Genomic DNA, 24,511 nt, shown 5'->3' on the forward strand with positions numbered 1-24,511 from the left:
GGAGTCATCTACCCTAGCCTCTAGGGTTGCTATGAATCAGAATCAAGTGGATGGCAGCGAGTGAGTGGTGGTCTGAATCGGAACCCAGCAGTATCTCCAAGGTCTGCCTCTAAAGCCCCTCAAACGTGAGCTTCCAGCCAAGAGCAACATGACAAAGAGGAAGAACTGTTAAAGCTGCAATTAAGGTCCTTAATTGGTAGATTCTGAGTCATTATCTTGGGCGGGTCTGGTGTAATCAGGGAAAACCAAGAAGAGGGCCCAGGGCTTCCCTGAAGCTCACCAGAGGAAGCAGCAGAGGCCCTCTCTGGTTTGGTTTTTGTTGTTTTTGCTGGCTTTGAAGAAGCTAGCACTAGTGAATTCTATAGCCTTGAGGAAAGAAATTCTCCGGAGAGAGCCTGAGACAAACTGAGAGAGCCTAGAGTAGACCCTGCCCCTCACCAAGTCTCCAAAGGAGCACACAGCCCCAGCCAAGACCTTGATTTCAGCTTCCAGAAACCTGGAGCAGGACGTCCAGTGAGCCAGAGCTTAAACGTCTCACTGACAGAAATGGTCAGGTGACGACTATTACTATGTTCAGCCACTGATGTGTCTTTATTTGTTACACATTAATAGATAACGATCATAGTGAAAAGGAGCCATGGAGGCACTGTGGATTGGGATGCAAGGTCAGTGGTTCAAACCCACCAGCCAAAAAATGAAACTGACTGCTCAAGTTAAGATTTGCAGTCTGAGGAATTTGACAGCATCACAGTGGGTTTGGGTTTGGGCTTAAGATCGTCACAAGATTGCCTGCTTAGAAGCCAGGGTGGTGAGCCTGGGTTTCATGTACTTTGGACAACCTGTGAAGAGACAAAAAGTAGAGGGTCAATGAACAGGAAGGAAACCTTCAATGGCCTGGTTTGACACACTGAGCATGACTGCTCTTACAGTACAGTGCTCCCTGTGATAGGACAATGTCTCTCGGTATACAAGTGAGTCCAGTCCACACAACTGTGACTCAGATTTGTGCAGCAACCACAAAAGCTAGTGAGAAAGAAAGAATTCGACCAAAGTCTTCCATCTGAAATTGATCACACATGCAATCAAGATGCACTGATAATGATTGGAGAAGGGAAAGCGAAAGTCAGAAAGAATGAGGAAGGAACAACAGTTGGAAAATATCGTCTTGGAGATAGAAACAAAGCTGGAGATCGCATGACAGCATTTGGCAAGACCAACAACCTTTTCATTGCAAATACTTCCTCCAGATGGAAGACACAGAAATCAAACTAGCTACATCTGTGGGAAGGGACCAGGGAGAAGCTCAATATCAGCAGCTAAAACCAGGCCAGGGTCAACTTGGAAAAGACCACCAGTCGCTCAGATGGAAGTTCAGACTGAAGTTGAAGAAGATGAAAACAAGTTCACAAAAGCCAAAATATGAACTTGAGGTAGCATCTGACCAAGATACACTACCTGAATTTTGAAAAAAAATGCCCAAAACACATTTTTCCGGCATTCAAGGCTAATGAAAAAGGCTTGAGGAGTTGTGGGGGACATCAAGAACAGCATTCGTGAAGAAAGCAAAAGGTCGTTAAAGGGACAAGAAAGGAAGAATAGATGGACGTGGATGTCGGAAGAACCTCAGAAACATGCTCTGCATCATGGAGTAGCTGAGGCACATGGAAGGAAGGATGAAGTCAAAAACCTGAACAGAACATTTCAAAAGGCAGCTCAAGAGCACAAAGTAAAGTATTACAATGAAATCTGCAAAGACCTAGAGTTAGGGACCCAAAAGGAAGAAGACGCTCAGTATATCTTTTAAACTGAAAACTCAAGCCTCGAGTTGCAATCTTGAAAGACTTCATGGACAAAAGATTGAACGATAACAGAAGCATCGAGAGAAAGTGGACCGAATACACAGAATCCCAAACAACAACAACTGGTAGAAATTCCACCATTTCAGGAGGTAACATATGATCAAGAACCAATGGCACTGGAGGAAATCTAAGCAGCACCGATGGCATTAACCAAAAATAAGGCTCTAGAAATTGACAGAATCCTAATTGAAATGTTTCAACAGGCTGATGAAGCACTGGAAGCCCTCAATCTTCTATGCTAAGAAATTTGGAAGACAGCTAGCTACCTGGCCAACTGACTGGAAGAGATCCCCGCGTGTACCCAACAGAATGTGCAAATCATAGAACAATATCATTAGTATCACATGCAAGTAAAACTTTCTGAAGATCATCCAACAATGGTTTCAGCAGTACAGTAAGAGGGGGCTTCCAGAGGCTCAGGCTGGATTCAGAAGAGGGTTTGGAACAAGGACTATCATTGATGACATCAGATGGATCTTGGCTGCAAGCAGAGGATACCAGAAAGATATTTACTTGTCTTTTATTGACTATGCAAAGACACCCCACTGTGGGGATCATAACAAACTGTGGAGAGCCTTGAGGAAAATGGGATTTCCAGAACACTTCATTGTGCTCATGGAGAAAGTGTACACAGATCAAGAGGCAGTTGTGCAACAGAACAAGGGAATACGGCATGGTTTAAAAGCAGGAAAGGTGTGCGTCACAGTTGTATCTTCTCACCATACTTGTTCAATGTATTTGCTGAACAAATGATCAGAGAAGCTAGAATATTTGAAGAAAAGTATAACATGAGGATCAGATGAAGGTTTATTATTAACAACCTGTGATATGCAGGTGACACCGTCTTGCTTGCTGAAAGTGAGGAGGACTTGAAACACTTGCTGCTGAAGATCAAGGATGGTAGCCTTCAGTATAGATTACAATTCAATGTAAAGAAAACCAAAATGCTCATGTGGTAGTTACATAATCTGTCAACTTGAGGAAGGGGTGGAGTCTAGCCTGTCAATCAGATCATAGCTTGACGACCTCATTTGGAGGCACAAATTTATCTTATTTGGAGATAAATAGCTCACTGGAGGCCAGACATACTCTCTGCTTCGTATTCCTGATGACAAGCCAGATGGAGCTACACTGATGGAGCCAGAGCCCTGGAGCTGGAGGAGCCCCATGGAGATCCACACCACTTGAGATGCTTCTACCACCACTGGATCCACACGACATTCCATCCACTGGCCTGTGAGCTTCCTGCATTCAGCATCATTGCATGGCTATGTGAATCTAAAGAGGAATTTATGGACTGGTATCGACATATGGGGTAATATCGGACTTCAGCACTTGATCTGGACTGGGCTCGGATGTTTTCTAAATGTACAATTGTTCTTTGATATAAAGTTCTCGCTTACACACACTTGAGTGTCTCCCTGGATTTGTTTCTCTAGTCAACCCAGACTAACATATCTCAAAACGACACCAATATGTAACATCATGATAGTCAGAGAAAAGATTGAAGTGGTCAAGGATTTCATCTTGCTTAGATCCACAATCAATGAGCATGGAAACAGAAGTCAGGAGACCAGAGGATACACTGCATTGGGTAAAATCTGCCCCTTAAACCACTTAAAGGTGTTGAAAAGTAAGGATATTATTTTGATATTAATTAACTAAGGTGCATGGGATATTAATTAACTAAGGTGCATGGGATATTAATTAACTAAGGTGCATGGAAGCCAAGCCATGGTATTCTCAGTTGTTGTACATTCATGTGAAAGTTGGACACGGAATCAGGAAGACAGAAGAAGAATCGATACATTTGAACTGTGGTGCTGGAGAAGAAGATTGAAAGCATCAATGGACTGTCAAAGGAACAAATAAATCTATCTTGGAAGAAGAACAGGCAGAACAGGCTGCTTAAAGACAAAGATGATGACGCTTTGTCTCAAGTACTTTGGACATGTTACCAGGAGACACCAGTCCCTGGAGAAGGACATCATGCTGGGAAAAGTGAAAGGGCAGCAATAAAAGAGGAAAACCCTCAACGAGGTGAATTGAGACAGTGGCTGTAACAAAGGGCGCAAAGGTAGGAACAAGTGTGAGCCTGGCTCAGGGTAGTGTTTCATTCTGTTGTACATAGTCACCGTGGGCTGGAACCAATTCTACGGTGCTTAGCAGCAGCAGCAGCGGCGTTACATTACCAGTCCCAGTCACGTGAGTATCATGCATTTAGATTTAACCATTATATCTGAAAAAGTTTGCTTAGGACTTTTCCCTCTGCTTCCCATCTCCTTCTATGTGGAAATATTTGTTCTTCGTTATCATTTGGTGGGTAGTCTTCTTTTAAACATGATTGTCTTAGGGTACATACAGTAGCATATTTTCTTTACCCTTGAAAGCACAAAAAGGTCCTCTTTCTGCCCTCAAATAGAAATGATCCCTTAATTCACAGTCCTTGTTTAAATAGCTAAAGCCCTAGTCTACCATTGCTTAGCATCCATGAAAGGTGAAAACAGACTGAAATCCTGGTAGCACATTGGGTTAAGTGTTGGACCACTGACCAAAATGTCAGTGGTCTGAACCCATCAAGAGCTCTGCTGGCGAAGAGTCAGGCCACCCACCTCCATTAAGATCCACAGTCTCAGAAACCTTATGAAGCAGCTAGATGCTCTTTCCTAGGCAAAGAGCCTGCATTCTCTGTGAAGGACTTTGGAAATGAAACTTTCTTTACTCTTGGGTTTCGAAATTTTACGAGGAAATCTCACGTTGTGCATCACCATCTTCATCATCAGCCCTCCAGCAATCCCTGAAGCCCAGTCCACTTGGGAGGCAAGCCGTTCTTCAGCTCACGGCGTCTCGTGGCCGTCCGCCGGTGCTTGTGCGATTTCCATGGGCCCTTGCTGGTTCTGGAACCTCATCCTTCAGACAGACGCTGGTTCTGGTGGGGTGCAATTTCCTCATATGGCTCTTGTCTCTGAGACTCCTACCAAAGGATTGGGGAGGACTATGCACATAGGGCATGTGTCATCCTAAGAGAGGGATTGGTAGGTGTTCATCCCCGCCCCGCCCCGCCTGGCTATAAGGATGAGCCATTTTTGAAGCAGCAGAGGAGAGAAACCTGGAGGACTTGGGAACAGCACTGTCCCCAGCCCTCAAGATCTCTGTCTGAAGTGGCAGAGGCCACCGGGAGCAGACACACCACAGACTGTGTCACGGAGACTCCTTCTTCTGAGACTATGGAACCATGGGACAGAGGGACAGCCAGGTTGGCTTCCTGGTCCATGGAGGCAAAGGGCAAAGGACCACGTGGGTGAGAGACTGACACCCAGAGCGACTTGGCTACTGGGTGAGGAGACCAGTGACTGAATCCTGACTGTTTGCTGACCGTGACTTGTGGAAATTCTTCACTTGACTAGCACGCTCCCTTCGTTGTATTGGCTCTGCATTCTGTGTGGCTACTGACACCAATTATAGAACCCAGCAGGGATGTAGAGTGGAGTGGGAGAAATGGTAAAGAAGGAGGCGGGTCTGATCCCTGCCTGGTGGCAGCAGTGAAGCCAGAGAGGAGGTCAGATGTAGCCCTCCACTGCCCCTTACTGCGCTGATCATGTGTCCTGTTCGCCACCTTCCTTGTCTTGTCCCTTGGGGTTCCCACTTCCTCATGGATTTGCTTCTTTATGAAAAAGAGTTCCCTTCAGATGTTACAAATCCGAACTCAAGTTTGTGTCATGTACCTTCCTGCGTTTTTCACTTCCTCCCTTGACTGGTTAGAGCTGTGGGTTATTGCTAATGTCGCTGGTTCTGAAAGTGGAGTTTCCCTCTCTGCGTGGCTGGGATGGACTCCCTGCACTGACCAAGCTGTGGGTGGCCTTCTCCGGCAGAGGCAGAGAGTACTTCCCCAATGGAACCTTGTCTTCTGAGGCAGAGGATGGAAGCCTCCCTTTTTGGGGTTTTCAGCTCCCCCAGATTGATATAAGCAAGAAAGCCCACCCCCTCCCAGCCACACAAAAAAGAAAAGACCGACCCAACTCAACAGAGCATTTGCCTTGGGAACAGTCAGTGTTGATGAGATCAGTAGGGATGACTGCAGCAACCTTCACAACATGCACTTCCTCCCCCCAAAATAAGGTGCCCTTTGGGCTCAGCTGGTCATTGGTTTCTCAGTTTCCCCCTTAGCCTTCATCCTCTACCATTGTTGTAAACAAAGGGATCCACGGATCTGTACCCTTTTCTTGAGAAGTCAAAGCGGCAGATGTGTTTGAGATGTCCAGCTGGGCTATCAACCTTGAGTCACCGGAGCAGAGAGTCAGGAGGTCCAGAGACCTTGAATGTGGATGAGCTGCCCTCTTCCCTAGAATGCTCTTTGGCTTAGAGTCAGAGATATCCGAGTGAGCATGTTTGTAGAGGGAAGGTATGTTGGGTTGAGTTCTTTGGAGAAGGAAAGCCATGGGCTATCTGTGCTGTCTATAGAAAGAGATCTATATCAAGAAACAGCTTATCCAGGCTTATCCAGAGGTAAGTCCAGGCTGGTTCGTGCAAGGCTTCTCCTGAGTAGTGGAAGCTAATGAACAGAAAGTAGGATGACTGAGCAGAGGCAGCACAGGGCACAAGCTGGTGGGGGCAGAGATCCTAAGCCAGTTGAATGAATCTACCATTGGTAATGCTCTGACTGCTCCCTGGTTCAGCAGGTGTGCCACAGGAGATCTGGGAACCAGAGGCAAGATTCAGCACTGCCAGAAGTCCAATGACCAAAGAGATTGGAGCCTGCTCAGTCTGTCTTTCTCATACAAAAAGGCCTAAGACACCAAGGAGGTTCGTCCGGCTGTGGGCCATTTGATAGACTGAGCTTCGATCTTACCCTTACCCAGGTGTGTCTAGCTAGCATCATCCCTAACCATCACTGAGGGAAAGGGCCGAGGGGGTAGTCATTGGTAGAAGGCAGGCAGAGCAATCTCCAGTTCTAGTGAAGAAAGGTATCAGAAAGGGGGAACCAATTACAAGGATCTACATATAACCTCCTCCCTGGGGGACGGACAACAGAAAGGTGGGTGAAGGGAGATGTCGGACAGGGCAAGATATGACAAAACAATAATAATGTATAAATGATCAAGGGCTCATGAGGGAGGAGGAAGTGGGGAGGGAGGGGGAAAATGAGGAGCTGATATCAAGGGCTCAAGTAGAAAGCAAATGTTTTGAGAATGATGAGGGCAACAAATGTACAAATGTGCTTGACACAGTAGATGTATGTATGGATTATGATAAGAGTTGTACGAGCCCCCAATAAAATAATTTAATAAAAATAAAATAAAATTACTAGTGGATGTCAATATTCTGACTCCTGGTAACCCCATGTATCTCAGAGAAGAATTGTGCTCCATAGAGCTTTCAATGGCTGATTTTTCAGAAGCAGTTCCACCAGGCCTTTCTTCCAAGGCACCTGGTGGTAGCAGCTGAGCAGGTTAACCATTTTGGACCCCCACCCAGGGACCCCCTCAGAAAGATGGATTAACCTGAAGCAGGATGAGCTCTCAGTCTTGAGAGGGATTCCCTCAGGGTGTGGAAAATTAACCTTTGAACGCCGGCCTACCTCGCTGGGTTATGCTTCACCAAAGGTAAGGACAGTGGCAAACCTGAGTCTAGCTAATCAATGGACACCATTTTTCCAAGAGCCCGTGCCCACTTCGTGTCTCTGTGTCACATTTTGGTCATTCTCACACTACTTCAAAACTTCTTCTTGTCGTGCAGTAGAGAGCACATTTAAGAGATCACACTACAGGGTAAACACATCTTTTTATGCGATGGTCAGGCAAAACATAATTCCTGTGACTTGCTTCACTGCGGTATTTGCTTTGTTGTGGGGGTCTGGATCACAACCCACTGTGTCGCTGGCGTCTGTCTATCTGTCCATAGATGATAAACTTCTCCACCTCTGCGCTCCTCCATGAAGGCGGGGAGGGGTAGTGGTGTAGTCTAAAGGTGAGTGGTTCAGTATGGAGCTTGGGGGAAGTGGAAAATATTTGGAGTACCCTCTGATGGCACGGGACAAAAGCTACGTCCACAGTGTATGAATTTCGTCTCCTCCCCACACACTTCTGTACAGGGATGTCCAGTTGCCCACAGATGGGCTTTGGGTACCAATCTTCACTCCCCCTCATTCACAATGATATGATTTTTTTGTTCCTTGATGTCTGATACCTGATCACTTCAACACCTCGTGATCGCACAGGCTGGTGTGCTTCTTCAGTGTAGCAATGATGAAACATACAACTTTCCTCTTGTTCTTAAATGCTCTCCCCACGCCCACTATCATAATCCCAATTCTATCTTACAAATCTGGCTAGACCAGAGGATGTACACTGGTGCAGATAGGAACTGGAAACACAGGGAATCCAGGAAAGATGATCCCTTCAGGACCAGTGGTGAGAGTGGCGATACTGGGAGGGGGGAGCAAAAGTGGGGTAGAAAGGGGGAACCAATTACAAGGATCTACATATAACCTCCTCCCTGGGGGATGGACAACAGAAAAGTGGGTGCAGGGAGACGTCGGACAGTGTAAGATATGACAAAACAATTTATAAATTATCAAGGCTTCATGGGGGGGGCAGAGAGGGAGGGGAAAATGAGGAGCTGATACCAAGGGCTCAAGTAGAAAGCAAATGTTTTGAGAAAGATGATGGCAACAAATGTACAAATGTGCTTGACACAATGGATATATGTATGGATTGTGATAAGCGTTGTATGAGCCCCCAATAAAAATGATTTAAAAAACCAAAAATCACACATAGCATATGAATTTGAGGAGACAGAATGGGTTAGCATATGCAATAATGCTACAATAGTATAATGAAAGAAAAAACACAGAAAGCTAAGGGACATATCCAAAATATAGTAGTGTACACATTTTTGTTTGTTATTATTATTGATGGTAGTTTCTATCGAGCTAGGTCCAACTCATCATGACCTCCACATAAACAGAAAGAAATACTGCCCAGTCCTGGGCCATGCTCACAATCTTTGTTAAGTTTGATCCCCGCTGTTGCAGATACTGTGTCAATCCATCACACTGAGAGTCTCCTTTGTTGAGCCTCTACTTTACCAAGCATGCTGTCCTTCTCCAGGGACTGGTCTCTTGATAACATGTCTCACTATAACACCCTAACAAAGTCTGACCATCTGTGCACGCTGTCTGTGTTCCTCAAAGCCAGATTTGCTTGTTTTTCTGGGAATCCACAACATTTTCAGTACTCACCAGCCTTCATAATAAGTGTGGTGTTCTTCTGTGGCCATTCTTATTCAGTGCCCAGCTTTCATCAGAGGTGACTGATGTACCATGTAATAAGCCTTCCTCCAATCCTAACGCCACATTCTTCTTCATCTAATCCGGTTTCTCAAATTGTCTGCGCAGCATACAGAGTCAATATAGTGATAGTGCAGCTAATTCTTTAATATGGTCTTCCAGTTATAGTTTTTGTAAATTCCCACTAAATGACTTTTTCCCGATGAGTCTGGGTTAGAGAAGATGGTAGAAGATACTGATAGGATTATATGAGTCAGTTGTGAAGGGTTACTAACAGGGCTAATTGTGGTTACCATCTTGCTAACTACCAGTAAAAGATGTGGGGCATGAGAGAGGCACATCCTTTGGATCCTAAGATCCTTACACAGAGGATCTCCTTGATCCAGGAGCAACAGAGGAGTGGCAGAAGAGCAGCGGCAGAACCAGGATCCAGAGCATGAGACCTAATGGTGGACTTTTCAGCCCACAGAGCAAGCACGGTCAAGTGCCTTTGGACAGGAAGCTGGCTTGTGGAGTAGGGTGCCTCCTGGCACTTCATTGGGAGATCAAGGTTTGTTGACCCATGTACCTAGAGCTGAATACCTTCAGGCTGAAGCTTATGGTGGAGTGGAATGCCCTGTGGGCATTTCTTAGCAGCGCTAAAAGAGAGCCATAATATTGTCTTAGCATGGCAGAGGTCAATGGAAGGCCAAAGATCAGTGAGACGCCTGCCTGCCAGCATGACTCAAAGACAGTCATGTCTCAAAAATGGCATGCTGAGCATCTGTAACCCATTTACTTCCTTAATAAACTACATAATTGTGAATGTTGTCTGTGAGCTCTGTGTAGCCATTGCAAATTCCCTAACTCCATTGAAAAAGCAGAGAGAATGGTGGGAGGGACAATCAGCGTCAGAACTGGTTGGAGGGTGGAGCATGTCTGACGTCAGCTACATAGGAATAGGCCCCAGAAAGCTGATGTTGATCATTTTCTTTCCTCCTTGTGAAGTCAGAGGAGGTCAGAGGTCATCATTGATTCCTACAATGGTGGAAGGATACAACCCTGAAACACACCTCTCTTGATTTTAAACCACACATGTAGTATTTCTTTGTTCTCTTTTTATGATTGCCTCTTGGTCTATGTACAGGTTCCACATGAGTACAACGAAGTGTTCTGGGATTCCCATTCTTCCCAATGTCATCCATAGTTATGATTACACAGTTGAATCCTGGGCATAATCAATAAAACACAAGCCAGGTGGATGAAGCTAGTCTAGAAATTAGCAGAGTCTGACTTGAAATGGGCATCACACTCAAGGAGAAGCTTCAGATCTGCTGACCGCAGAGCAAAGACCCTGTGGGGTCAGACCTCAGTTTTTCTGGCCAGGGTCCTGAGCAAGTCCACTGGGATGGCCAATGCTATCGATTGGATCCTATTTCCCAAAAGGTTGTGTCAACCTGGCTAGGCCATAATCCTCAGTATTATGTAATCTGTCTCCATCTTGTGATCTGATGTAATCATTCTACGAGTTGTAAATCCTAACCTCTGATATTAGTGAGACGGGATACAATCTACAGAATCCAGTTGTACCTTGAGCCAATCTCTTTGGGGATATGAGAGAGGATCTAAGAATGAGCAGAGATCAGAGGGACCTGACTACCACTAAGAAAGAAGAACTGGAAGTAGCATGTATTCTTTGGACCCAGGGTCCCTGTGCTGAGAACCTCCTAGACATAGGGAAGATTAATGGCAACACACATGGAAATCTCCAAGGAATGTCAGGAAGGAGACCAGGACCTTCCCCTAGAGCTGAAAGAGGGAGAAAGCCATCCCCCAGGGTGGCACCTGAATTTGTACTTTGAGACTTTTAAACTGCATGTGAAGAAATGCCTGTTTGAGAAAACCACCCCTGTGGCATTTCTGTCACAATTGCACTAGGTAACTAAGAAAGCCGACAAGCTCTTGGGGCTAGCCAACTATTGCCTAAATAAAAGTGGGTCCATGCCAAGAGAGGCGACAGTGATTGCAACACAAGGTCACCAGGCAAATGGACATGTTTGGAGAACAGATGGTATGAGGACATGTCAGCAGTGACGGGAGCCAGAGGTGAAATGAAATGGCTATAAATAGAGCCCACAAAAGCATTATGAAATCTAAGCCCAGCCCTGAAGTTAACGCTTCCTGGCAATGTGCTCGGCAGCTGATAAAGAGGCCAGTTTGGCACAGGGCAGTCTGAGGGCGCCCAGCTTCAAGTGAGGTCACACCATCCATAACTCACGGCTGGTGTCCAATGGCTGGGGAGGCAGAGGGACAGGGCTCCGGGGGCCTGTGCTGGCATGGTCAGAAGGGGGAATGTTACCATCATTGCATGGGGGGGGGGCGGGTTTCAGGGGTTCCTAAAGGAAGGGATGGAGCTAAGGGCTCAGGGCAGGCCTGGCACATTACAAACACTCCATCAGTGTTAGCTGCTTGTCCAGCATGACACGGACACACATCCACCCAAATGAACCAACATCTCCCTCCTGACTGTCCCACCCGTGAGAATTCACGCATGTGCCAAGTCGTGAGAGCCTTCAGGAGACCCAGCGTCCAATCTGAGCTTCACAGGCAGCTGGAGCAGCAGACTTCCCTCTGCCATGCTCCTGCCAGCCATGCCCTCTGACCACCAGCCGGTGGGCCACTCACATCCCACGGAGTAGCAAGAGTCCCACGGTAGAAGGGAAGGGCAAGAGGCAGATTGTTTTCATCAGGAATCACCAGGACCTTAATGTTGTTTTGTTCCGCCCCACAAATCACCCCGCCACCGGCATTTGATTTTTATTCCCAGAGACTTCACGCCCCAAGAGGAGGTGTCTATGTGTTTAGATGGTGCCACAGTGGCTTCCCGGGAAGCCACTCTTGGCCCAGGGGCTGAGTGGCCCTCGCTCACCTTTGTACTCTGGCAGACACACGCACTCGTAGCCGTTGACCAGGTCCCTGCAGGTGGCAGCATTCAGACAGGGGGCCGAGAGGCACTCGTTGTCCTCCTCCTCACAGTAGAGGCCATGGTAACCTGAGGGATGAAGAGGAAGGTGGCCGTTAGACTCGCCCCTTTCAAAATGCCCGCCCCACCAGCCTGCAAGTGAGGCTGCTGCCGCTGTCAGTGCCGTCCGGGCAATTCCAACTCATGACAGGCTCCCGGGCCCAGAGCAGAACTGCTCCTGCTCCCTGCGATTGGCAGAGGCCACAGAGCAGCAGGCCTGGCTTCCAGGTTGCCTCTGGGAGGTTTTGAACTGCCAACCTTCAGAATAGTGGTAGAGCGCTTCCCCGAGTTCATTGGAAAGCATAGCGGACAGATGGGGTCTTGGAGTATAATGGAAATGTGCACTCGGGGAAAGGAGCACAGTGGATTAAGCATGGGGCTGCGAAGTGCAAGGTTGGCAGCTCAAACCCACGAGGGGAGAGAGACACTGCTGTCTGCTCCTGAGAGCCGTTCTACTCTGTCTACACAGGGTTGTTATGAATTGGAGTCCACTTGATGGCTGCCATTTGGGCTTTGGGATATTTGGGGGGAAAGCGATGAGGAAGGACGGGGCCCAGGTGGTACGGTGCTTAAAGAACCAGGTAACCAACCTAAAGGTCAGCCGTTCAAGCCCACCAGCAGCTCCAAGAGGGAAAGAAGCACCAGTCAACTTCCATAAAGATTGAACCCACTACCCCTGAGTCCTTCCCGACTCATAGCGACCCCGACTCCAGTTTCCTAGACTGTACATCTTTGCAGGTGTAGACAGCCTCATCCTTCTCCCCTGGTGACTTTGAACCGCTAACCTTGCAGTTAGTAGTCCATTGACTAACCCACGGTCCCACCAGGGATAAACCAAAGCTTTGGAAGCCAGATGGGGCAGATCCACCCTGTCTAACAGGTTGGCTAGGAGTTGGCATTGGGATTAACTAGTTAGCAGTACTGGTGACCAAGTCATCGTGGGAGCGAGATTCCCAAATGGTCTTCTGTGGCCAGAGTACACAGGAGACAGAGATGATGGTGGACAACCTGGTATGGGCATAAGTGTGCCCTTCAAGATTGTGCACCACGCTTTCCTCCTAGTCCGTTAGAAAGAGAGATCCAACTGAACACCATCTTCTAGAGAAGGAAAGTGGTCGTGCCTGCCCATGGCTTCTCACGGCAGAACAAGAAACCCAGCTCCGAGGGCTTGACAGAACTGCCTGTCTTAACATCTGATGCCCCGGATGATAACATTTCAAGTTTCCCAGGCCTCTTGTCTTTGCATTATTAGCGACATCGTAAGAAGAAGGATCCCGATGAGAAAGAAAGCGACGGTTCCTTCACAGAGCCAGTGCCTTCCCTGTTTGCAAAACAGGTGTTTGCGCTAAAAAACAAGAAGACCATGTTCCCTGCTACTCGCTCGTGCATGTGATGCTGTTTTTTGACTTTCAAAAACACACGCGACTGCCAACACCCAGTGGATCCAGGCCGTTTGAGTCTGGCCCTGTCCAAACAAAGAGAAGCATGTGAACGTTTTCAAAACTCACCCTGTCTGTGTTGGTTCTGAGTGCAGATAAGCAGGGAAAGTAAATAAACCTTTGCCCGAGTGGAGACCAGAATGACTAGCTTGTTATTTTGTTTTACCCAGTCCTTCCTACTCAAGGTCAAGCCACAACTCAGACAGTACCGTGAGCAGTTTGATTTCTTGTTCCTTGCCCCAAAGTAGGGGGCTCACGTGTTTTCGTTGTAAATGGGGTCACGTGTCTTTCAGTTGGCTTTAGAACTGCTTCCCTAATGTAGCCAGTGATCACAGCTCCTTAAGATGCCCTGGTGGCACCAGGATTAGGTGGTCTGGTGCTCTAAAGCCTACCCGGGAGCCGTGAGGGGGAAAGAGCTGGGGGTCTGCTTCTTTCAAGAGTTCATCCAGAAGAACCCCGGGGGTGGGGAGGGGGTGGGGGAGCAATGAGTCAGATGGACACCAAGCGGCACGCTGAGATAAATAATACCATGGCTTGCTACTCGAGTCTTTGATCACACCCGGCTTCTGTTATTTGGGCAGAAATAAATCCGATGGCCTCTTCCTCAGATTATGTCACCTCTCTAGAACCAATGGGTCTCCCCTGGCAGCAAGTTTGCCTTCCTCGGGCCCAACTGGGGACCTGTTCGGGCCTCACAAGTTGGGATGCGGGTGCTACTTGGATCCAGTAGGTAGAGGCCACGGATGAGGCTAAGCATCCTACTGGGCATAAGACAGCCTTCGCACAATAAAGAGGTGTCCAGCTCAAAGTCTCCATCGAGGTGAGGGCCAAAAATTCCTGCTCTGGGGCAGGACTCAGTGATCTAGAGCCTCATAGGTGGGAGTTAGGGGCCATTGAGTGGGTTCCAACCCATAGCAACCCTCTGCGAGACAGACGCGACACTACCCTTTCCTGTCCCACCCTCACTATGGTTCCGAAGCTTGAGAGCATTGTTCCACCCCCTGTCAGTCCATTTCATTGAAGGCTTTCCTCTTTTTATGCTGCCCCTCTATAGATTGCACCCATCTGAAATAAATGAATAAAGTTGTACGGACCCCTAGCCAAGGCCATCCATTTATGTATTGCCTATGGACACCTTCTGTTTCCAACGACAGCATCATCGAGTAGTTACAACACAGGGATTTTACTAGGTGACCCTTGATGGAAAATGTTTGTTGACCCCTGACCTACATTCAACGGAAGATTGCTCATCTTACAAGAGTTAAGTGCCCTTGGCTGCTTCTCCTAATTATAAGAACCATTTTATGGTCCACGTGGGACAATAAACCAAAAGAATATCATTTCTGTTTATCCATTCTCCAAGCATAGCTCTTAAAAAATATCAACTTGGAAGAAATAGAGATAACCCTGGAAGCATCTCTAACATGCCTTGAGGTCTTATTTACACAGGCAATAGTCAAAAAACAAATTTCCTGAAATTGTCCATTCCTGTTTTTGTTGCTTGCAAACTGCCTCATTATCTTTTCCCACGAACAACGTGGAAACCAAAGGAGGGCATTATTTTACACCGATAATTAAGCGGGTGATGTTTTCCTTCCTGGGAAAAGAAAACAAGGCAAAGGTGTCATTTTCAAAAGTGGTTTCTTCAGAGATGGTAACCTTTCGGTGCCTTCCTGCATGGGAATATCACGGCATTCTTTACACAGGGAGCCAGAGAACGCACACTGCAGTGAGCCCATGAAAAGAAGACAACGCTTCCCAAAGGAAAAGCTTGCTTTGAAAATGAGACTGTTCCCCTGATAGTAATTTGACCAAACAAATTAGCTCAAGGCAGGATGCCCAGAGTCTGAAAAATTAGGTTAGTCCAAAGAATTTTGTTCAAAATAAGAAATAAAACATGTAGCGTCAGAGCCGTTCCTTCTAGGGTGTGAATCTTTACCTCCGGTGCTCTGTTCTCTGCATGATTTGCGCCCAATTCCAAACGAGTTTCTTTTAGAATTGACAGAGCATGGCAAACACCCAAGCAAATGGTTCAACACTCAACTGCTATCGGTCCAAACACATCCAGCGGTGCCACGGAAGAAAAGCCTGGTGCTCTGTTTCCACAAGGGCACAGCCTATGGAATACCATTCCACTCCACAGACATGGGGTCTCCATGCATCCGAACCAACGGGACGTTGACAAACAACAACCACATGCCATCAACGGCCTAAGGGAGGAAGAGCAGTAGAAATGGCTGCCATGCTCAGACTGAGTGAGTGGATGATGGTGCCAATAACTCAAATAGGTACAACCAGTAAGTAACCATACTTCGGGGAAGTGGAGACCAGTTCGATTTTGAACATGTTTAACTTATGTTTCTCTAAGAGTGGCCCTCATGGTAGTACAAAAGGTGAACTTGAATTTCCTAGAAACACCGCTTTCGGGGGTGGGGTCACTGGGGAGTGAACTTAAATTTCTCATCAAAGAACTTCAGCTTAAATATGTTTTGCAGTTTCTAGAGCCATCGCTCATGAAAGAAAAACAAAGCGTTCTACTCCCATAAAGAGTTATAGTCTCAGAAACTCTGTAGCATTGCTAAGAGTCAGCATTGGCTGGATGGCAGTGAGGTTTTGAGTGAGAGCAATCCAAAAGACGTATAAGTGGCAATGTTCAGACAGGAGAGAAAATGGAATCATACAAAAATGCTCATTTAAAACCAGAACATGCAACCAAGAGCAGAAGACAAAAAAGAAACAAAAGATGAAGGCAATAAACAGGAAATTGTTACAAATATGGTATCTAGTATACCAATTACCACAGCAGATTAAGATTCACCTAACCCAAGCCATGGGATTTTCAATCCTATCATATACCTGAGAAAGTTGGATAATGGATAAGAATGACCAAAATAGAAGTGATGCCCTGGAATTCTGGTGAGTTATGATGTTTGCAAACTGCTCCCAAAACTAACAAATCTGTCTTGAAAGAAGTATAGTCAGAGAGCTCCTTAGAAGTGAGGCTGGTGGGACTTCATCTCAAGTAATTTGGATATCATCAGACGGGCGCAGTAGCTGGAGAAGGAAATCATGTTTGGTCAAGTAGCAGGTACAAAAACAAGAGGAAGATCTCAACCAAATGGATTGCCACAGTGGCTGCAACAATGGGTGTGAGCACAGCAGCCACTGTGTGGATGATGAGGGACCAGACCGTGTTGTGTTGTGTTGTGTTGTGTTGTATATAGGGTCACTATGAGGCAGAAGCAAGTCAACAACAAATAACAATATTAATACTCTCTTAAAATGCATAGAATTGGGATACATCAATCTAGAGACAGAGACTATCAGAGTGGACCGCCCCAAAAGAGCAAGACCCAAGTATGTTTTCTATAAGAAAAACCACTTTACTATTATGAATAAATAGAGGAAGAAAAGAAAGGTGGTCGACCAAGGTCAGACTCCCACATGGAGGTGCAGGTGGTCAACAAGGAGTCAGGTTATAGGTAGGGATTGGGAGAAGAAGCAGAGGCAGATTGGGGTAAGGAAAAGAGGAAGCCCAAGTTCAGTGTCACCGTGCAAGAAGTAGAGAGCACGTCAAGAAGGGGTGGTTGCTGGTACAGATAGGAACTGTAAACACAGGGAATCCAGGGTGGATGATCCCTTCAGAACCAGTGGTGTGAGTGGTGATACTGGGAGGGTAGAGGGAGAATGGGTTGGAAAGAGGGAACCGATTACAAGGAACTATATGTGACCTCCTCCCTGGGGGACAGACAACAGAAAAGTGGGTGAAGGGAGACGTCGGACAGGGCAAGAGATGACAAAATAATAATTTATAAATTATCAAGGGCTCATGAGGGAGGGGGGAGCAGGGAGGGAGGGGGAAAATGAGGACCTAATGCCGGAGACTTAAGTGGAGAGGAAACGTTTTGAGAATGATGAGGGCAATGAATGTACAAATGTGCTTTACACAATTGATGTATTGTGTATGTATGGATTGTGATAAGAGTTGTAGGAGCCCCTAATAAAATAATTAATTAATTAATTAATTAAAATTTGAATTCCTCTTGTTCCAAAAGAAAAAAAAGAAGGGGTGGTTGACCATGTCAAAAGAGAGAATGACAAGTCAATGAGAAGCCTGAGAGGTGACTGGATATATTTGGGGAATTAAGGAGAGGCAGAGTTTTCCTTTTCACAATCATTAGAAGGTTCTACTGGAATGCAGTGAGTGGGAGGGAGCCCAAGATATGAAACATCTTGCAAAACCCGGGATATTCCTGCACAACAAAGAATAAGCCAGAATCCTTCCCAGTGTCGGAATGCCCTGCTGGGCAGTCACGAGGAAGAAAACTCTGCTTCTAACTTTCCAAACCTAGGTTCTAACTGCTTTATGGTTTGTATTAGTCAGAGTCACACCTAAGACTCACCATCACACAGGTAGAAAGCAGTTAGTTTCGAGACATACAGAGTTTTCCCAGAATGCAACTACTGGGTTAACCGTGAGAAGACTGTATCAAGAGTTGGTCACCATTTTGAAAAATCATCTCACAAGAGCAGTGACTCCCAAGGAACTTAGGTCGCCAGGAAAAGGAAGCACTGGTGGTTCAGCAGTAGAATTCTCCTCTTCCCTGAGAGAGACGTGGGTTCAGGTTCCCCTGGGGCAGCCGTCAGTGCTGACTTGAATGTGATGAAGCTGAACAGGCTTCCAGACTACTACGGACTAGGAAAAAAGGCCTGCAATCTACTTTTGCAAATCAGCTCATGTAACATTAGGATCGCAATGATCATAATAGATCACGCAGATGGTGTGGGGCCCACAGGATTGATCCATGGTTGGTCTGGGCAGGTTTGAACCTCAGGGAATTGCAATGAGTTGGAACTCGCGTTCTAGCAACTACCTATCTCATATTAGCAAAAGGATGAATCCAAAATAGAGCAACATTTAGAAATGCCTGACAAAGCAACCTAAAGTAGTTTCCCCCCAGTTAGTCAGTTCCTGGTTGCAGCAGCTAATCGATCCTGTTTTCCCCACGAAGGGTGTGGTTCTAAACTGCTTGGTATCTGTCCGACCCATAACGATGATCTCATGAGACACACATGAACATCAACACTAGACGGGCTTTGACTCACCGTGTGTTTACTCCCAAGCTCCCACCTCCTCTTTCCCTCATCACATCACACTCTGAAACATCATGAACTTGTAAGGCTTAATGGCTGCAACCAGAGGGTCTTCACACTTGGTAAAACATTCCAGCAACTCAAGGTTGCTGTTGCTATCTGGCCTTCCTGCCCTCTCAGAGAAGGGGACTAAGGCTGCACCTTCAGAAACAAGGGTGATGTGTCCACAACGTTGGTGAGGGAAGTCTCCCTGACCCTTGGTCTCCCATTGGTGAGAAGCTAAAGGGTTGAGGGATATTGTCTCTTGCTTTCTTCTTGCGAGATCAGACTGAAGTGCACATGCCAGGGCCACTCCTCTGGGGGCGGGTGACACCTGCAAGGATGTTTCCCCTCTTTTCAAGGGGAGTGGATAAAATGTGACCATCCGTGTCTGCTTGATGCAAGTCGAGGTCAGCTCCCTGAGATCAAATATTTCAAACACCTTCCCCATGGCCGCTGAGCGGAGAGAAGATAATCCTGTTTTAGTAATAACGGTTTACTGGGAGCATCCAAATTTTGGCAGAACTCACCGGTTGTCAAAGAGCTCATCAGTGCCATGAAATGCCAAAGGTGAGTGTCTTTGACTTTATTTCCAGGGAAAGTGTGCGTGTGTACGTGTGTGTGTGTGTGTGTATGACTCAGTGACTTATCTGGTAGGCTCATCATAGGAAATCATTGTAAGAACAGGCCAAAAAAAAGTCCCTGCTCACATTAGCCGAATCAAGGACTGGGTGCTCGGTTCTAGACCCGAGGCTAATATCTGCCCGGACTTTCAGAGCGTCCTTCCACTTGCGTCACACACACCCATAAAAGCCAGACAGTAAATGTAACCGTGGCGAAGGTTGTGCGAGTAAATACCCAACACTCGCTGGTGTGCAATGTCTGCAAGGCTCCTCCTTCCTTCCTGGCCTCCTTTCTTATCTCTCCATCGCTCCAGGTCCCTGGGCCAGAGTGAAAGTCAATGTGAAAAGACCCAAATCTGTCAACGTCTCCACTCATTGATGTTCTCAAACGGAGTAACCTAGAAGAAGGGCTGGTGGTAGAAACAAAATGCACATTTTGGATTCTCAAAGCTCCTTATGGTTGGGATGTTACCGAGACATCTCCTTCTGCCTTCCACCTCCCAAGTCCCAATGGGAAGATGACTCTTATCCGTACCCTGCATGCAGTGCACGTATAGTCTCCATCACTGCAAAGACCCGATGAGGTCAAGGTGGGTGCATGTCTTCTTTCTCAATCATTCTTGAACTTAACAAATTCTTGAATTTAACGAATACTTACTAACTGCCTACTGTGTGCCAGGCACTGCGTCAAACAAGGGGACGATGTCCGTGAGTGTAATGGACACAGTTCCCCAAAAGATGGGAGGGATAGTTATGAGGTGGAAGATATCAATCATCCGGATAAATTTAAATGTTTAACTGGGGCAAGGGAAACAAATGAGAACAAGGGGTGGGTGAGAGATGAGTTTCTTTATTCAGCCTTTTGCCTTGGTTCTTTGGGGAAACAGCTTGAGAGATTTTTTCACCCCTGAAGGGGTTATCTGACCTAGTTCTCTACCCAAAGGCTTTGTTGCTTTGGTCTAGATGATGAATATTTTCTGCGTAAGCTATTGACAGTGAGGAAGGTCAGACACTTCATATCTGAACCTGGGCTTCAGCCTGCCCTATAAATGGTCTATTTTTCACACCTTGTAGGAATTGGTGCAAATAAAGTGAGTATGGCCCTCTAAGTGGCTGTGACCGACCAGGAGGCAGTTGGCCGTGTGTGACTCTAGTGGGAGAGCCATGCCGTGAAATTGCCCATGAATGTGCTTACATTTACATAGCCAGCCCCACTGGGGCTTCCGGGTGGGGGGAATCAAGGAAGCAGAAAGGAGAAAGGGAAACAAGAGAGAAGAAGCAGACAGAGAGGGTGGGCATGGACCCTCCTGAAAGAGCTGTGAGGTCAGGGACTGTCACCCTGAAGACGGCGAGACGCCTGGCAGGAGCCCTGTGGTGGAGTCAGCAGTTCTGGCAAACAAAAATGCTGCTGGGAAGGCTGCTAAAGAGCTGAACAAGGCTGCCCCGCGGGTTCTGAGCTGGTCACTCAGCAGTGGGCAGGCCCAAGGAGGCTCTTTCCCTGATGTAGCTGAGAGAGCAGGACTGGCGGGCACTGCTATTGACAGGTCACTTTGGAGATAAGGGTGGGAGATGGAGAGTTTGCAAGACCATGGGACAAAGTAAGATTCTTGCTGATGAAGTCAGCTTTTGTTCGAGTCAAACGTATTGGACATTCTCTCCCTTGCACTAACTTCCTTTTCTAACCTGCTATTCAGAGTGTTTATAGGTAGAGAGCTCTGGACTGTCCAGACTGATGACAGGTGGAGGCTCCATCAACGTCATTTATACAAGGAACAACCCCTTGCCCACCTGCAGAGGTAGATGCACTTGGCAACCCAAGGAAAGCATCACATCAAAGGCTCCCACAAAATAAACGCCCAATAACTGTGATGTGCAGTCACCTCACCTGCTAACCATGGAAAGAATCTGGATTTAAAAGATAACGCAGATGCCATCGTGCTGAAATGCGCACTCCCAGTCCATCATCAGTGCCGTGAAGGGAGCCATTAGCCTCCGTCTTTGCTTCACGTGAGTGGCAGAGATCACTTAGCAATGGCACCATTTCTGTCATGCCTGGTTGATGAGCATGGGTGTCACTGGCCAGCCACTGTACACTCAAAGACTTGGATGTGTCTAGTATGAGGCAGGATCTCTTTATGTCTTTGGATTAAAACAAAACAAAACACAAAAACTATGCATTTTCCTTAGCCTCATCTTCCTAAGACTAGATCTTCCGCCTGCTGGGCACTGAAACTTGCCCTCAATACTCACAGAGTCTATTTCCTCCGAAACAACTGTCAGTTGCCTGTCTCGTTAGTTCAAAGACTGGTGGATGTGGAAGATGCTCAACTGGTGGACTGGATTTGCCAGAAATATGGGCCCCTAGGACCAGAAAACCTTTGTGTGCATACAGACAGCATGGTTCCTTTTCTTGAAAGACTGTCCATCATATAAAAATAGTTGTTAAAGTGTCGGGGAGTTGTCACCTCAAAATTATCAGTGGGTTTTGTTTCATGGTGAAAATAGGGATTGTTTGATTTTGTTGGTGGGGGGGCGTTAAAAATATATTTTAAGTATATTCAGGCGTTTTCATTTTACATGAGAAATGTGTTGTGGTTGTCAAACAAAGGGGTTAATATTGTCACAGAGAAACTTTACGGGTGTATTTTTTAGGCTAACAACTCCTAATCGTGTGGCGGATTGCTAAAGCAACCATGACCATTATCTCTTGCTAACCTTTCATTGCACACAAGGAGGAGAGAGACTATGAGGGCAAAAACAAGCACTGCCACCCAGCCCATTACAGTCCATAGCAGTCCATTACAGTCCATCACAGTCTGTAGCAGGCCTAGAGGACGGAGCAGGGCAGTTCCTTCCGGTTCCTAGACTCTTAGTCTTCATGGGACCAGACAGCGTCAGCTTTTTCCCAAGGAGTGCCTAGTGGGTTGGAACTGCCTGTCTTCCAGTTAACAACCTGACACTTAATCCACTGTGCTACTTACATGAGGATTTCGGTTGGGGGCAGGGATGAGGGTGATTCTTACAACCCAGACGAGCCCTGGTGGCAGAGTGGGTTACACGGTGGGCTGCTAACTGCAAGGACAGCAGACTGAAAGATGCAGTTTTTACTCCCGGAAAGAGTTACAGCCTCAGAAACTCACGGGGGCTGTTCTATTCTGTCTTACAGGGTCGCTATGAGTCAGACTTGCTCAGTGGCAGTGAGAGAATGAGTGATAAGAAACCCTGGTGGCACTGTGGTATAAGCACTGCGCTGCCAGCTGGAAGGTCGGCGGTTCGAGTCCAGCAACAGCTCTGTGGGCAACAGAAGGTGTAAAAGAAAGAAAGAAAGGCAGGGGAGTGGGGGTGGGGGGCACTATTCTGACCGACGCCCTTACAAAGAAGGTTATCTTTCAAAAGTACTTAAGAAACAATAAAAATATACATTTTGGGGGACACAATTGGAGGCGGCTGCTGTGGGGAGGGAGATCAGCCAGAATTCCACAGTGACTCTATTTGAGCCAAAGCCCTGGCACCAGTAGGTATTGGACTTTGAATTTTCCAGTATCTTGGGAAATTTCCTGGATCAAACTAATTTACAAATTAGTCTCATTTTTTTTTCCAAATCTTCATACATTTTTAGAGCTTTGTCTTTTAAATATTTGGGGGGCTTCTGTTTTGTTTTGTTTTTTATGTTGCTTTTGACCACTAGAGGGTGGATTCTACCTATGATCTCTACCAGTTGAAAAGAAAATGCAAGAAGCTGGTAGCAGTTTTTAAAAAAGAGGAGCAACTGAATAAAGCTCTCTTTCACCAATGAAAACTGGACAAGCCCCCCCGAAAAAACCAAACTCACTGCCATTGGGCTGATGCTGACTCATAGAGACTCATGGGACAGAATAGAACTGCCCCTGCGGGTTTCTGAGACTGTCTCTCTTTACGGGAGTAGGACGCCCCCCACCCCACCCACCCCCATCTCACCATCACCAGCTTATTTATATTTCAAGAGAGATGTCTTTTTCTTGAGGAATAAAACTGAACATTTCATCTATCTCTTTACAGTTTGCAAACTCACCAGTCTGTCCGCTACACATATCCAAACTCAAAAAAATCAAACCCACTGCAATCAAGCTGATTCCAGTTCATTGAGGCCCTATATAGATTGTCTAGAGCAGTGGTTCTCAACCTCCTAATGCTGCCACCCTTTAATAGAGCTGCTCATTGGGGTGACCCCCCCCAACCATAAAATTATTTTCATTGCTACTTCATAACTGTAATTTTGCTAGTGTTATGAATTGGGCGACCCCTGTGAAAAGATTGCTCAACCCCCAAAGGGGTCGTGACCCATAGGTTGAGAACCTCTGTTCTAGAATCAAAATGATCCTTTATAAAACGGACTGTTTTTCTTACCAACTTTCTATGAAAAGTATTATTTTTTTAATGCAAATTCTTATCACTCCCTGACTTAATCACGCTGGAGGACAATGTCAAGATAATATTTGGCAGCTTGATCTCAAAGAGCATTAAGATCCAGTGTGTCTCTAGGGAGAGAAAGAATGAGGAAAAGGCTTCATAAAAGCACAGCCTAGGCAGATTTAGAGACACTCACACACAAACAGCTTCGCCTGGAGCTGAGATGATATACGCACCCGGTAAGAAAAGGCAGACATGCCCTGGCTGAGCCACGGACGAGGCGCCACCAACGATGACAGTCCTGCTGCAGAACCTTGGAGAAAAACGCGTTTGGGGCTGACAAGAATGCTGTCTGAAAATGGCGGCAGTCTGTGGGGCCTGTTTTCTACGTGGCAAAGACTGGGAAACATGCTTGACAAAGGGCTGCTATGTCTGGTTGTGAGATAAGGTCTGGAGCACATACAGGGAGCCCCGGTGGAGCTGTGGGTGCCTCTTGGTCTGCTAACAACAAGCTCAACATAAGTTGTATGTTTGTCTGTTTTCGGAGTATGAAACCCAGGGCTGATAAACCTAGAGAGACAGCAAGTAGAATAAGGGCTCCTGGGGGGCACGTGGGCGGGGGGAGAGGAAAGGCGAGTTGATGTCCAGGAGTTCAAGAAGAAAGAGAAGGTTTTGAAACTGAGTGTGGTAGCAATTGTACAATACTGTGAATGATGTCATTGAACTACAGAATGATATGATATCTGCATTAGCTCCCAAGAAAAGGGTTTGTTTTTTTT

General features: G+C 46.6%; 1 protein-coding gene across 1 annotated transcript in view; it reads right to left on the minus strand.

The window, feature by feature from the left end:
• DNER (delta/notch like EGF repeat containing) overlaps positions 1–24,511 on the minus strand; it is a 188,960-nt gene that overhangs the window by 21,578 nt on the left and 142,871 nt on the right. The window contains exon 8 of the mRNA XM_004701820.2: positions 12,056–12,178. Within this exon, the coding sequence (XP_004701877.1) occupies positions 12,056–12,178 (123 nt within the window). The remainder of the gene's footprint in view (positions 1–12,055; positions 12,179–24,511) is intronic.

This window comes from Echinops telfairi, unplaced genomic scaffold (genome assembly GCF_000313985.2).
Source record: "Echinops telfairi isolate 266 unplaced genomic scaffold, ASM31398v2 ScPeMD7_3;HRSCAF=10, whole genome shotgun sequence".
NCBI lineage: Eukaryota > Metazoa > Chordata > Mammalia > Afrosoricida > Tenrecidae > Echinops > Echinops telfairi.